This window comes from Acinonyx jubatus, chromosome C2 (genome assembly GCF_027475565.1).
Source record: "Acinonyx jubatus isolate Ajub_Pintada_27869175 chromosome C2, VMU_Ajub_asm_v1.0, whole genome shotgun sequence".
In the NCBI taxonomy this organism is placed as follows: Eukaryota; Metazoa; Chordata; class Mammalia; order Carnivora; family Felidae; genus Acinonyx; species Acinonyx jubatus.
In genome coordinates this window covers 53,809,670-53,823,779 of record NC_069384.1, presented here as the reverse complement: position 1 = coordinate 53,823,779, position 14,110 = coordinate 53,809,670, and the positions used below count along the sequence as shown (strand labels likewise).

Sequence of the window (14,110 nt, the reverse complement as noted above, 5' to 3'; positions counted from 1 at the left end):
TCACAATGTTTCATAAAACAATACTGTGTGTTCCTCAACAATTACACCCTCCTCCCACCTATGGTAGAAGCAAACTGAGTCACAAGAAAGGTCATCTTGCATATTTTTCTTTACTCATAACTAGAGCTCAACACCCTTCCTTAGGCTTATTTAAAACCCGGTGAAATTTTCCTTAGCAATATATTGGGCAGAAGCCCCTAGTAGGGCTGGGACTCCTTAAGCAGAAACTGCAGATTTAGTGACTAGAGACAGACTACAACCCATAATAGCACAGTAGTTGTACTCTTCAATAAAGATTTAGATTCCTAAATCTAAATATCATGAAGGAAAGGATGGCAGGGGCATTTCTTCTCTTCTTAGAAACTGGTTTTCATAGTAAGAACAGCAATTTAGGACAATAATTGGCCTGTTAGCATCAGATAGCTTTCTAGCCTTTTCTGTGGTTATTTTAGGAAGAAAACCTGCTTTAAAGATAGAGAGATATTTACCAAAAAAAAAAAAAAAAAAAAAAAATCAGGGCGGGGAGGGGAGTCTCAGATTGTATCTTTGTTTTCTTAAAGAAAACAGAACTAAGATTTTCAATCACCAATCGGAAATGTCAACGGCAGCACTGACCTCCCCAAAGCAGGTTTCTTTCTATACCCTCTGCATATTCCTTTGTGAAACGGACTCAAATCATTTTACATAACTTCTGTTTGCTCATCTGTAAATGGGGATAACGATAGTGCCTAACTCAAAGAGCTGATGTGAGGATTTAAAAAGTTGGAGACTCTATAAGCTGCCCCTGTTGCACCTACCCACCTGCCAATATCTGCACCCACACATGCTGCCTTCCTGCCAAAGGCAAACTATCTACACTCCTGCCTAAAGTATACAACATGCTGGCTTTTATGTTTGCACATATCTGCAACTGTTGCCAATTTTAGATCATTTTTACTACCTCAAAAAATCAATCCCATATCCTGTAGCTACCTATCACCCTTCCCTATTTCAGCATTCCCTCTACCTCTAAGCAACCACTAATCCACTTTCTGTCTCTAAAGATCTGCCTATTCTGGTAACCTCATATAAATGAATCATGTAATATGGTCTTTTGTGTCTGGATTCTTTCACTTGGTATAATGTTTGCAAGGTTCACCCATGTCGTAGCATGCATCAGCATTTCACTCCTTTTTAAGACTGAATAGGACTCCACTGTGTGGATTATACTACATTTTGTTTATTCACTCATCAGTTGATAGATATTTGGCTTGTTTCCACCTTTTGGCTGTTATAAATAATCCTGTTACGAATATTCACATATAAGCTTTAGTGTGGACATGTGTGTTCATCTCTCTTGGACATAGAATACCTAACCAGTGGAATTGCTAGGTGATATGGTAACTCTATGTTTATAAACCTTTGGAGGAACTGCCAGGCCCTTAAACATCCTTACCAACACATTGTTATCTGTCTTTGATTATGACCATCATAAGGATGTATTTCTGTCACTGTAGTTTTGATTTGCATTTCCCTAATGACTAATGATGTCAAGCATCTTTTCCTGGGCTCACTGGCCATTTGCATACCTTCTTTAGAGAAATGTCTATTCTGATAATTTGCCCATTTTTCAACTGAATTTTCTTTCTTCTTACTGATGCATACAGTTCTTTATATATTCTAGATAAAAGTCCTTTATCAGATATGTGATTTGCAAATATTTTCTCCCATTCTGTGGATTTTCTTTTCACTTTCTTATTAGTGTCCTATGAAGCATAAAAGTTTAAAATTTTGAAAAAGTCCAATTTATTCAATTTGTATGTGGTTATTCAGTTCTCCTAGTTCCATTTTGAAAAGACGATTCCTTTCCCCCTTTGAACAGTCTTGGCTTCGTCACTGAAAAACTGCTGACCAATGATGTACAGGTTGGTTTCTGGGCCTTCAATTCTATTCCACTAACCTATATAACTATGTTAGCACCATGCTGAATTGTCTACTGGTTTTTGTAGCCAGTTTTGAAACTGAAAAAATTTTGGCTATTCTGAATTCCTCGCAATTCCACATTAATTTTAGAATCTCTTATCAGTATCTACAAAATTAAACTGACATTCTAACAGGGGTTGGGTTGAATCTGTGTATCAATTTGAAAGAGTGTTTCCACCTTAATAATATTAAGTCATCTAATCCATGAACATGGGATGTTTTTCCAATTATTTGTCTTTCAACAATATTTTGTAGTTTTCAATTTGTTGTACTTCTTTTGTTAAATTTATTCCCATGTACTTTATTCTTTTTGATGTTGCTGTAGATGGAATTGTTTCTCCAATATTTTTAGATTGTTCATTGAAACTGTATAGAAATACAACTGATTTTTGTATAATGATCTTGTACTCTGCAACCCTGGTGAACTCATTCATTCATAAGCTATGGTAGTTTTCTAGGGAAATCCTTAGGTTTTCTATATAAAATATCATGTCATCTGTGAACAGAAAGAGTTTTACTTCTTCCTTTCCACAATACAGAAGCCTTTTGTTTTCTTTTTCTTGCCTAAGTGCCCTGGCTAGAACCTCAATTATGATGTTGAACAGAAGTGCTGAGAATGGACATTCTTGACTTGTTCCCTACTTTAGGGGGAAGCATTCAGTCTTTCATTACTAAATATGCTGTTTTGGGATTTTTATAGGTGTTCTTTAGCAGGTTGAGAAACTTTCTATTCTCAGTTTGTTGAGTATTCTCATTAAATGTGTTGGATTTTGTCAAATGCTTTTTTTCTACATCTATCAAGATGATCACATGGGTTTTTTGTTGTTCTATTGATATAGTATATTACATTAATTGATTTTTGGATATGAAACCAACATTGCATTCTGCAAGTAAAATCCCATTTGGTAATGGTATATAATTCTTATTATATGTTGCTGGATTTGGTTTGCTACTATTTTGTTAAGGATTTTTATGTCCATTATTTTAAGAGATAGGATCTTGTAGTTTCTCTTTCTTGTGATATCTTTGTCTAGTTTTGAGATTAGGGTGATGCTGGCCTCATAGAATGAATTAGGAAGTGTTCCCTCTTCTAATTTTTGAGTAGGTTTGAAAAACTGATATTAATTCTTCCTTGAACATTTGGTAGAATTCAGCAGTGAAGCCTAGGGTTGGTTCCCTCCTCTCCCAGGTATTTTTGTGATTACTAAATTCAATCTTTTTAGTAATTACTGTTCTATTCAGACTATTTCTTAAGTCAGTTTTGCTAGAGTTCTTTCTAGGAATTGTCTATTTCATGTAGGTTATCTAACTTATTGATATATAATTGTTCATAGTATTCCTTTATAATCCATTCCATTTCTGTAAGATCAGTAGTAATGTCCCCAATTTTATTTCTGATTGTAGTAACTTTGCTGTTCTCTCTTTTATTTTTATTTTATATACTTATTTTTTGTTTAAAAAAATTTTTTTAACATTTATTTATTTTTTGAGAGACAGAGAATGTGAGTGGGGGAGAGGCAGGGAGAGAGAATGGAGACACAGAATCTGAAGCAGGCTCCAGGCTCCGAGCTGTCAGCACAGAGCCCAATGAGGGGCTCAAACTCACGAACCATGAGGTCATGACCTGAGCCAAAGTCAGATGCTTGCTTAACCGACTGAATCACCCAGGCACCCCTAGTCTTCTCTCTTTTTTAATTGGTCAGTGTAGCTAAACATTTCTCCTATTTGTTGTTTTTAAAGAACCAGCTTTTGGTTTCATTGACTCTCTATTGATTTTCTATTCTTTATTTAATTTTATTATGTCCTCTCTCATCTTTATCATTTCCTTTCTTATACTTTCTTTAGGTTTAGTTTGCTCTTTTTCTTACAATGTTTCAAGATAGGCTAGGTTATTAATTTGAGATCTTTCCTCTTTCTTAGCATATACATTTAAAGCTATAAACTTCCCTCTAAAGCATTGCTTTAGCTGTAGCCCATAAATTGTGGCATGTTGTTTTTTCATTTTTATTCATCTCAAAGTATTTTCTGATTTCCTTATGAATTTCTTCTTTGAATTATTAATTATTTATTTAGACTTATTGAGTTATTTAGACTGTATTGTTTAATTGCTACATATTCGTGAGTTTCCCAAATATTTCCTGCTGTTGACATTTAATTTCATTCCACTGTGGTCTGAACACGTTAATTTGATTACTTCAATCCTTTTAAATTTATTGGTTTGTTTTAAGGCCTAGTATATGGTGCATTCTAGAGACTGTTCCCATGTTCACTGCAGAAGAATATATATTCTACTATTGATGGGTGGAGTGTTTTATATAGAGGCACAGCTTGGAGATATTGCAGGCTTGGTTCCAGGCCACCGCAATAAAGCAAACATCGCAATAAAGTGAATCAAATTAATGTTTTGGTTTCCAATGCATATAAAAGCTGCATTTATACTACACCATAGTCTATTAAGTGTGCAATTACATTAGGTCTACAAAAAAGCACGTATCTTAATAAAAGGGTATCTTATTGCTAAAAAATGTTAACTATTATCTGAGTTGTAATCACTGATCACAGATCACCAGTGTGACACAGAGACATCAAGTAAGTAAATGTTAGAATGCTAATATATTTGACACAGGGTTGACCCAAACCTTCAGTTTGTAACACAACACAGTATCTGCTAAATGCAATAAAACGAGGTATACCTGTACTTTTTTTTAGGACTAGTTAATGTTACCTGTTCAAGTCTTCTCTTTCCTCGTTGATCTTTCGCCTAGTTGTTCTATCAAACCTACTCTTCCTCCCCCCCCCACCCCCCACAGCATGTCTCACCTTCTAACACATTATATGCTTTGTTTTTTGTTTATGCTTGTTTACTACCTGGTACCCCTGCCATAAGGAACCACTATGGCAGCACAATCCTTTGTTTTCATTCGCAGATATATTCTACATGCCAGAATGGTGTTTAGCATATGACTGGTTCTGAATAATACTTGTTACATGAACAAAGTTCTTAAACCACTGGCTGGCACAAAGTAAAAGCTCAAGAAATGACAGTTGTTGCTATTGTTACTGATAACAGAAAGTTGTGCATTTTCTGATGACTACACCAAGCCATCCTTTTTAAATAACCACAAGCAAATACTTCTGAGTTAGCCGGTGGTGGTTTGAAATAGAAATAGAAAATGTCTTGTTGACTTTTTTTTGGGAAAAAGTGAGCAAGAAGGGAAAGAAAATAAATTTAACAAATATAAAAAATATATATCATGTGTATGTACTACACTAATATTACAGGTATTCTCTATAATCCATTTGCAATCACTGCTTTACATATTTTCTACAACCTAGGAAACTTCAGCCTGGTGCCCTGAATGATACACAGGTAATCACAAAAAACAGAAGTGGAAGAATGCAGAAGAACAATTCTGAGACCTCCTAGGACCATAAGGAGGGATGGAATGAGTTAGGGAAGAAGAAAAGGATACATATTTTCAGACCCAACCATACTCAGAGAAATCTAAAAAGTACAATTTAAGGATAGAACTAAAGATAGCAGTTGTCAATTTTAACATGAGAAAAGAACATCCAGAGTGATTTGGTACATAGAGGAGCTTCTGTAAACTTTTATTTTTAAACTTCCTTGCTCCTAGCCATCCCCCAAACTATAGCTATAAAATAAAACTAAGTAAATGACAATTTCATATAAAAAAGAAAGTGACAAACTTGAAGGGAGTAATACAGAAGATATAATTGCAGTCACTGGGAAGCAGCAATTTCAGAGCCAAGAAGTGAACAATTTCTGCTCACCACGTACATATGTGTGGTATTTTGTCTAAAGGAAAGAAAGCCAAAATTTGTAATAAACAGCAAAAATAAGGAAATTTATTACCATTTTCCCCCTCAGTTAATTATATTAATGCAGAAACATACATGGAAGGAAAATAAGGTAGGAAGTGAAAAGCGGGGAAGAGAATTTCAGAAGCCATTGTTCAGAAACCAAAAAAATTGCCAATGGGGGGTGCTGGCCGGCTCCACTGGTAAAGCATGCAACTCTTGATCTTGGGGTTGTGAGTTTAAGCCCCATGTTGGGGGAAGAGATTACTCAAAAAAAACCTTCAACAGTCTTTCACTAAACTACCACCTCAAGTTCTGATTCCATTTCTCTCCCACATCGCCAAACCAAATTTCTTGAAGGAGCGTTTGAATCAGCTTCTACTTCCTTATGACAAAAATCACTTCTTGCTGGCATATAAACTAGCTTAGGACTCCACTGAAGTTTTTAGGCAGGATGGCCTGTAATTTGACAAAATCCATCTCCTTGGCACCTAACTTCATAGCTGGGTAGACAACAGAAAACCTCCGCCTGAGAGGATAAGAGCAGTGCCACAGAGACATTAACAATAAATAACCTTTCCAAAACATTAATGTTGTTCATGGTTAAGGAGCTGTAGTGACACAGGACACTTTGGGGGGGTAAAGAGCTGTAGTGACACAGGAGCCAGTTCAGTATTAGCCTGTTACAATAAATTTTTAAGGTCAGCAGGTAAGGTGATTTAGTAAACCTTGCTTTTTAAAAACTGTCATAGGGAACAAATGTTATGCATAACTCAAATGGTGGTGACTTATGCCCAGGTTCAATGGTTTCATGTTTCTAAGCTATAAAAAAAGCAGAAGTTTTATTCTAAAATTGGCTATCATTTTTGTAATAGACACAATGAAACAATAAATTCCTTTGTGATAATTTACAGCTAAGTGCTCCCAGCTACTGGGCATGTGGATCTGCTGACTTGAGGAAGTCTGGGTGAGCCAGCCACAGTCAAGTTAGGATTCAACGAGGGGAAGAAGCTACCTCATCGAGCCAGACATGCATGCCTTGTGAAGGAACTCAGGATTATATTAGGTATACCTTTTACATCTGCAAATGTGCTATCCCCATGTTCCTGAAAACATCTGGTGGCAATGAAGACTCTCGGTTAACAGGGCAAAATACAGAGTTCTGCCCAACCTGGAAGCTATAACTTCTTGATAGGAAGGGCTGGGCTGGCTGACATCAGCACTAGGTGCGGTAACACTGAATGTAGCCTCAGTTTGGCTCAATCCCAAATGGGGGATTCTGTCCTCAACCTTTAATTTTATAAACCTGAGTCGTTTATTATCATTGTGATTTTTTAAAATTGAAAATCTTTAATCATTTGGAATTCCAATTTTAAAATATGAGGATCAACAGCATGTGTGATAATGGGCTAAGGAACAATGTGGGAAGATTGAAGATATACAGGGGAAAAGTGAAGTCAAGGGTCAAGCTGGGGCATAACTTAAACACTCTAAGTTCAACTCAATTAACGTTTTCTTCATGACCCGACTTTGTCTGAAAATTACTATTCTGTACAGCACTCTGACTTCTGATACTTTTGTAAAAAGTGCTTCATAAATTAACAATATACTTAAAATAATGTGTCAAAACCTATCCCTTAAGTTACAATTAAGTTTAGACTTATAATTTAAAGCTTTTATTTGAATATATACAAGTAACTAAGGGAGATAAACCAGAAAACACTATAGGCCTGGGCTGCCTGAACTGAACTGTACCAGTTAGATGCATTACAACTTACTGGGTAATTTGTTCTTAGAAGCAAGGGAAAATCTTTTCCTAAGTCGTTGTGCTCTGCCTACTATAATATAGCCTGAGCCCAGTCAGAGGAAGGTATCATTTAGTTATGCTCACCCTTTTTGTCCTAGTTTTCTTTTTTAAAGTTTATGTTTATTTATTTTGAGAGAGTGCGCATGCACGCACGCGCGCGCACACACACACACACACAAGCAGGGGAGGGGCAGAGAGGGAGGGAGAGAGAGAATCACAAGCAGGCCCCATGTTGTCAGTGCAGAGCCTGACTCGGGGCTCAATCTCACTGCGAGATCATGAACTGAGCTGAAATCAAGAGTTGGACACTTAACCAAGTTACCTACTTGTAGAGTCGTAGAGTTGTAGAGTTTCTGTTGTAGAGTTTCTGACAAGACCCAGTATACAGACATGAGGGATAGGGCAAAGATAGCGGAGGGGACAATGGACAAGGGAAAGAGAGTCTTTGGAAATGCAGATATAAATAAGGAGACAACTGGGAAAACAGAATCATAAACCCATGCAGATACTATGTTGTTGAGATATGTGACTGTATAAATGCATACATACATAACCATTTCCTCTAGATACTACAGTTCAGAAAAATTCTATATATTTTACATAACCTTGAGTAGCTAAAAAACATACCCAGTATAAGGCAGGAAAAAAATATAATAAATGTTGAATGATAAACACATAAGAAAATAAAGGCAAAATACTAAACTGCTGAAGAAGAAATGAGGTTTCCTATGGACACATGCTCTTTTGCTAATAAACTAATGATTTCATACACAGTTTTTGCTTTGAACAATTCATTATGCACAGATGCAAAGAGTCTAGAGTCTAAGAAAACAATCTTCTCTATCCTCTAAAGATCAGGCAATTACAGCACAGCTGGTATGATAATTTCATTAATAACTTGTGGGACAGTGCACTGGTGGTGCTAATGCCAAATTACAATTAGTTACAAATACTATTTCTTTAGTTTGCTAAATAGAGAATATATCATTTAGTGTCTGTTTTATTTTAACTGCATTTTGCTCCATGAGTCAGAATGCAGAGCAAAATCTAAAGTCTTGAAAGACTTCCTACCCACGTAATTACTGATACACTGTAAGAACCAGTGACTTTGGGCTTGAGAGGCATAACAGAAGCGTTAAGATGATATTGTATGAAGTATAATCCAAAGCTCCAAAAACCTATTTCACATCAAAAGAAATACTGTTAATCTCAGCTGGGAGAGGAAAAACATATAACAGATAACTAAGACCCAAGAGAAGGTCTCATGAAAATAGATCCTAACTCAGGGTTTTATAGCTTTACAAAAATAAATCTATTGTTACATTCCCTGATAGATAATTTGGCCAGCTTCAGGGCTCGAAAATGAATGTCTCCAACTACCAGGAGTGGAGGAAGAGAATACATCCTGTGCATCAATCAATTAAGTTCCACTTTATTGGCTTGTCAGGTATTTATCAGTAACTTTACATCCAAGAATTATGGGAGCTCATGATACCTGGCATCTTTGGGCTCATGGACTACTTTGCCTATTCCTAGATATCCCTAGGGCACAAAGATTGTCATTTCATTGGTAATCCATTACAGTGTTCAGCTACCTACCTGTCAACAAGGCTATTTTATTTCTTTCCTACTTATCTTGGAAGATCTCGATATAACCCTACTTTCTTTTCCCAGATGAGCAAACTTGGTGAAGCAACATTTCTTTTTTAGTTCTTTATTCACTAGACTTGTTTTTATTGACCACAGAGGAAAACCAAGCTAATTCTGAAATCACTTTTATGTTCCTCTCCACCTTTAATCACGAAGGAAGAATTTTCTTCAGCCATACAGATCTATCTTGAGATACAGATCACAAAGTGACTGTCCTCAGTTGTGTCAACTGTGGTGTCCAAAGAAGGTTTTAGGTCTAGAGGGAGAAAATTTAAATTTCTTCAAAGAAACCATAATTTTTCCTAGACCTTATATCGTCCCTCTAAATCCATGCAATTGTATCTGCTCATTAATATTTATCGCTGATTATCCACGAATGCTAGAATTTAGCAAGATTCATGTGAAGATATGTATCATCTTGTATCTATCCATCCATCCATCTAAAATGCACACAAAAAGGGAAAGTATCTGATCTGACATGGAACAGGCAGGAGGCAGCCACTTGTACAGGGTAAATTACATCAACTCTTCCATCAGATCCTACAAGCAACAAAAACTCAGCCACACCAGTTCTTCATTTCTCCATTCACTGTTCTTACAGGAAGTGACTAAATGGATGACGTCTTTCACATCTGTATGGAAAACTAGAGATACATTTTTCCCACCAGTTTTTAGACTGGAGTAAAATCAGAAGACAAGTTTCTCAATAAAAGCAATGCTGTCATTTTGGGTAGGACAGTCCTTAATTGTGCTTGAAATGTCCTGAGCAGGTTACTATGTTTAGAATCCCAGTCCCTGCCCCACATGTAAAAGTGGTCTTCACACTCTTTACCACCGTTCTTTGAACTACAGTGTTGCCCTTGATGAATGCTGAGATCCACCCAAGTCATGCTGATAATATAAAAGCTCCCCTTATGTACAAGGGAAGATGGTGATATTCTTCAAAACGAATATGCTAAATAGCATTTTTCTAAACTTAATAAAACCAATTTAAAGGTATTGCCAGAGCATTATTTTCATTTGGTTCATACTGCCAGTAAAGAATGGAGTCTTCTTACTACGCAAATAGAACAATTTCATAGTCCCAGAGTTCAACTTGTCAGATAGAGTGAGTAGAAGGGTGAGGCTCGGCCAACAGTTTCTGCTCAAGAAAAGCTTAACATCTCCAGGTTAGAATTCTGAAGAGCAGAAAGTCAAAGACCATGTGTAACATTTTCAAAAAAAATGACATATTTAAGGGCAAATGCTCGGGCTGGGATGTCAAAGAAGAGAGGCTGAGGAGGATAAGGAGAGAAAGAAGGGAGAGAGAAGTGAGGTGGGAGCCAAAACAACCCTGGAAAGCAAGCTAAAATTCTAATGGCAGCTGCCTCACTGCCTCAGTCTAAATCCAGTTACGTATCTAAAGGGAGTTGCAGAAGCTTAGAAGAGGGCTGAGATGCTGACCACACCGTAGGAGGACACATCTGTAGAGCACTGTAGAGCACACATCTAACCTTTGCTGGTTTTAGTCGGTTCCGAGGCCATGTTTCCAGTCTTCTTCTTTTTTCTTGGGACAGGTACACATTTCCGGTCAAATGTAACAGGACTGTATTGAGGGAGGCTGTTGAATTTCTTTTCAAATTCTTCATCCAGCTTTGCTGAGCTAATAAGAGAGGGGGGATGGAATCAATCAGCACGTGACATAAATATTTAAACAGACAATTATATGAGACCTATTTTAAGATACTCCATTTTAAAAACAGGGTCCCTGATAATTAGGGCACTGTTGATAAACTCTGTGGCAGGACAAAAAAAACATCTTTTCAGAAATGCTTGAAAAGATTTACCAGCACAGTTTTTTTCAGTCAACTCACAAGAAAGGTTGCCTTGTTTGTTACCTTAGAAAAGCAGAGATATTATTTAAAATATAAGAATATTTTTGAAGTTCTCTCCATTGGCATGGACATTTTCCACTAAGTTCAACACAAAGCATATTCCATCCACACAAGTTTCTCATTGTAAAGATTTGTGTGTGTGTAGGCAAGTTTATTGGTGATGGGGTATCACCATCAGCGATTTTATAAGATTTATTTTTTAAAAACATATTTACTGACTAGTACTTGCTTAAAACATCTCTACACACAAAGAAAACACAAAAATTCTGAGGATCATAAAAACAAATTCTGGAGAGTTGACCAGGATGGCGTTAAACCACTCAACGACAAGGAAAGCCAGTTTTCAATGAACACACTGGCAGACAGGCAGCACCACTTTCACGCAAACCAGGAACGACTGCAGAAACGGCACCAGCAAAGTTGGGAAATCCTTGGGCTGCTTCTGATGGTCTCGAAGGCCCCCACGCAGCAATGGCAGCATGCCTGCTGGATCACTGGCTGGCTTCTGACTTCCACTTACTGAGACTTTTTAACTAAGATGAAACCCAAACAGATGGGAGAAGCTGCAGCAGAATGGTGGCGCGTGCCGGATGGAGAATGGAAAGCCTTCTGGGGAGAGGGCAGCTTTGAGTCAACTCACAAGAAGCTAACAGCTAATGTGTTAGGCTGCTACCTACAGGATGTACTTGAGGTGTGTCCACCTAAAACTATTCTGTTTGGAGGAATATACACAAGTTGGGGAACAGAGACAAGACAGTCCGATAACCAAAGAATGGTCAATGGAAAAAGGCCATTAATTAGTTCTATCAAAGCAGGGAAGGTGGGCGCCTGGGTGGCTCAGGCAGCTAAGCGCTGATTTCGGCTCAGGTTGTGATCTCGCAGTTCATGGGTTTGAGCTCCATGTCAGTCTCCGTGCTGACAGTACAGAGCCTGCTTTAGATCCTGTTTCCCTCTCTCTGCCCCTCTTCACCTTCTCTCTATCAAAAATAAATAAATATTAAAAAAATAAAAAGCAGGGAGGGTGGTGGGGGTGATACTGCTTCATTAATAAAATCACCTTTTCTATCCAGTTAAAAAACATTTGTAACTAATGGAAAAATCAGATAGTAATCAGATACTATCAGAAAGCTACCTATAATATAACTTTTTCAGATAATCTGAAAAAAATCAAAAGAAAATCATGAAAATGCGACTTATAACTCGTAAGGTCCCTTGGGACTTTTTTTTCCTTGTCTTTTTTCAACTATAATAATCATCCATGTTTTTTTTTGTGGGGGAGATCTGTAAGATTAGAACTGCCAATACTAAGTGAATTTTTCTTGGCAACAAATAGCATATTTTCTGTGATAAAAGGGGTTAAAATGCCTATTTAGAAATCTCAGAGAAGACTGATAGGAACTGGCATCTCATACTGCTCATCCGCTGTGTTGGTATATTCCAAACAAAGCAGACCCAGATAGTCTAATTCTGAAAGGCCTACGTATGTCGGCGGGGGTGGGAGTGGGGGGTCGGTGGGGGACAGGAAAGACCAGAGGTTCAAGACCAGAGATTTAAGCCTATAGGAAAACCACACTCCCAGTTACATACATGTGCCTTCCTTAGAAATTATTAAAACAAAAACAACCCATACACCAATCTCTTTTCAGAGATAGACTTTCAAAATATTGTTTCACTTTTCTTGTTCCTAAAGAAGATTGGTAAAAACACCTCTCTCACGGCTCTCAGCAGTTTCTAATGGAAGCATCAGAGACCTCTCTGCTGAGAGTCTTAATTTCTGCTTTATTTCCCCAGGACCCCATACTGTCTGCGCGAGACCTGCTCCTCTCTCAGTGAGCAGACCCACAGGGCACTAGTAGTTCTAGAAGATACAGAGCATTGGTCCTGACACTCAGTGGTCACTTTTTAAGGAAATTCTGCATTTGAAAATATCATTTGACAATGATGAGTATGAGAATTTTTATGTTATTATTTATAAGTTGAGTTTGTAAGCAAAACTAATTTGAACTACTTTGGACTTATAAAGTATTAGAAAAGAAATACATAAAATTAAAAAAAATATCATCTGAGTAAATCATCTTGAGGAATTTAACAAGATAAATAATTTCCAATCTCCCATTTCTGATGACCTGGAGCCTTAAAATTACCAGATTTTAAAGCATTGTAACTTCTAAGGAAAAAACATATTGTTCCACTAACAGAAATGCAAATACTTATGAATAAACCAAATACTTCCGATCCATGAAATCTGCATACCTTTAAACACACTTATGAAAAAATATGGAAAATGTAAAAATGTACTTATTTCCATTCAATATATTCTTTTCAAATTGGGCTAATAAGAAATCTCAAAGGATTTTTAACAGTTTAACTGAATATGCAGATACCTTCCTGTATATTAAGATTGGTATTAAGAGTCTTTGGAATAACACTAAAAATGAAGTAATTCTTAATGATTTTATCTCGATGTACATGCTATTGCTTGATACTGCATTTCAACACATAATTAATAACTGACTATTCTCTGCAGCAGAGTCAATCTAACATTTTTATCTTAGAGCAACAGAACATGGTTTCGACACAAATGGTTAGATAGAGGTCGAAGGATAATTTTATTTACCTTACCCTTTTGAGCTGTCATTATTATTTTATAAATACATGTGCATAACCTTTAGAAATATTAAATAAAGTATATATGGCAAGCAAAATGGCAAAATGCTTACATAGACATGTTTACGCTTAAACATGCTTACATAATATCCATTGTAAACCTTAGATGGAAAAATGCGTCCTGGCAATATTAAAGGATTTACGATGTCATAGCACTAATACATGGTGGGCCTCAATTCAAACTGAAGCCTACATCTCAAATCTACATACTATGTACTATACCTGAAATGCAGATGGCACGGTCACTCACACAACCGCGTTAACAGCAGGAACCCTGTGGTATGCGGAGATTCTGTGCTCTCGCTTGCTAAGACTGTAATAAGTGCAG

The 14,110-nt window shown here is 36.9% G+C and overlaps 1 protein-coding gene across 8 annotated transcripts in view; it reads right to left on the bottom strand.

Moving 5' to 3' along the window:
• Positions 1-14,110, bottom strand: part of BBX (BBX high mobility group box domain containing) — a 281,032-nt gene that overhangs the window by 21,255 nt on the left and 245,667 nt on the right. For all 8 annotated transcript variants that reach the window (XM_027077663.2, XM_027077662.2, XM_027077657.2 and 5 more), the window contains one exon: positions 10,735-10,883. In XM_027077663.2, the coding sequence (XP_026933464.1) occupies positions 10,735-10,883 (149 nt within the window). The remainder of the gene's footprint in view (positions 1-10,734; positions 10,884-14,110) is intronic.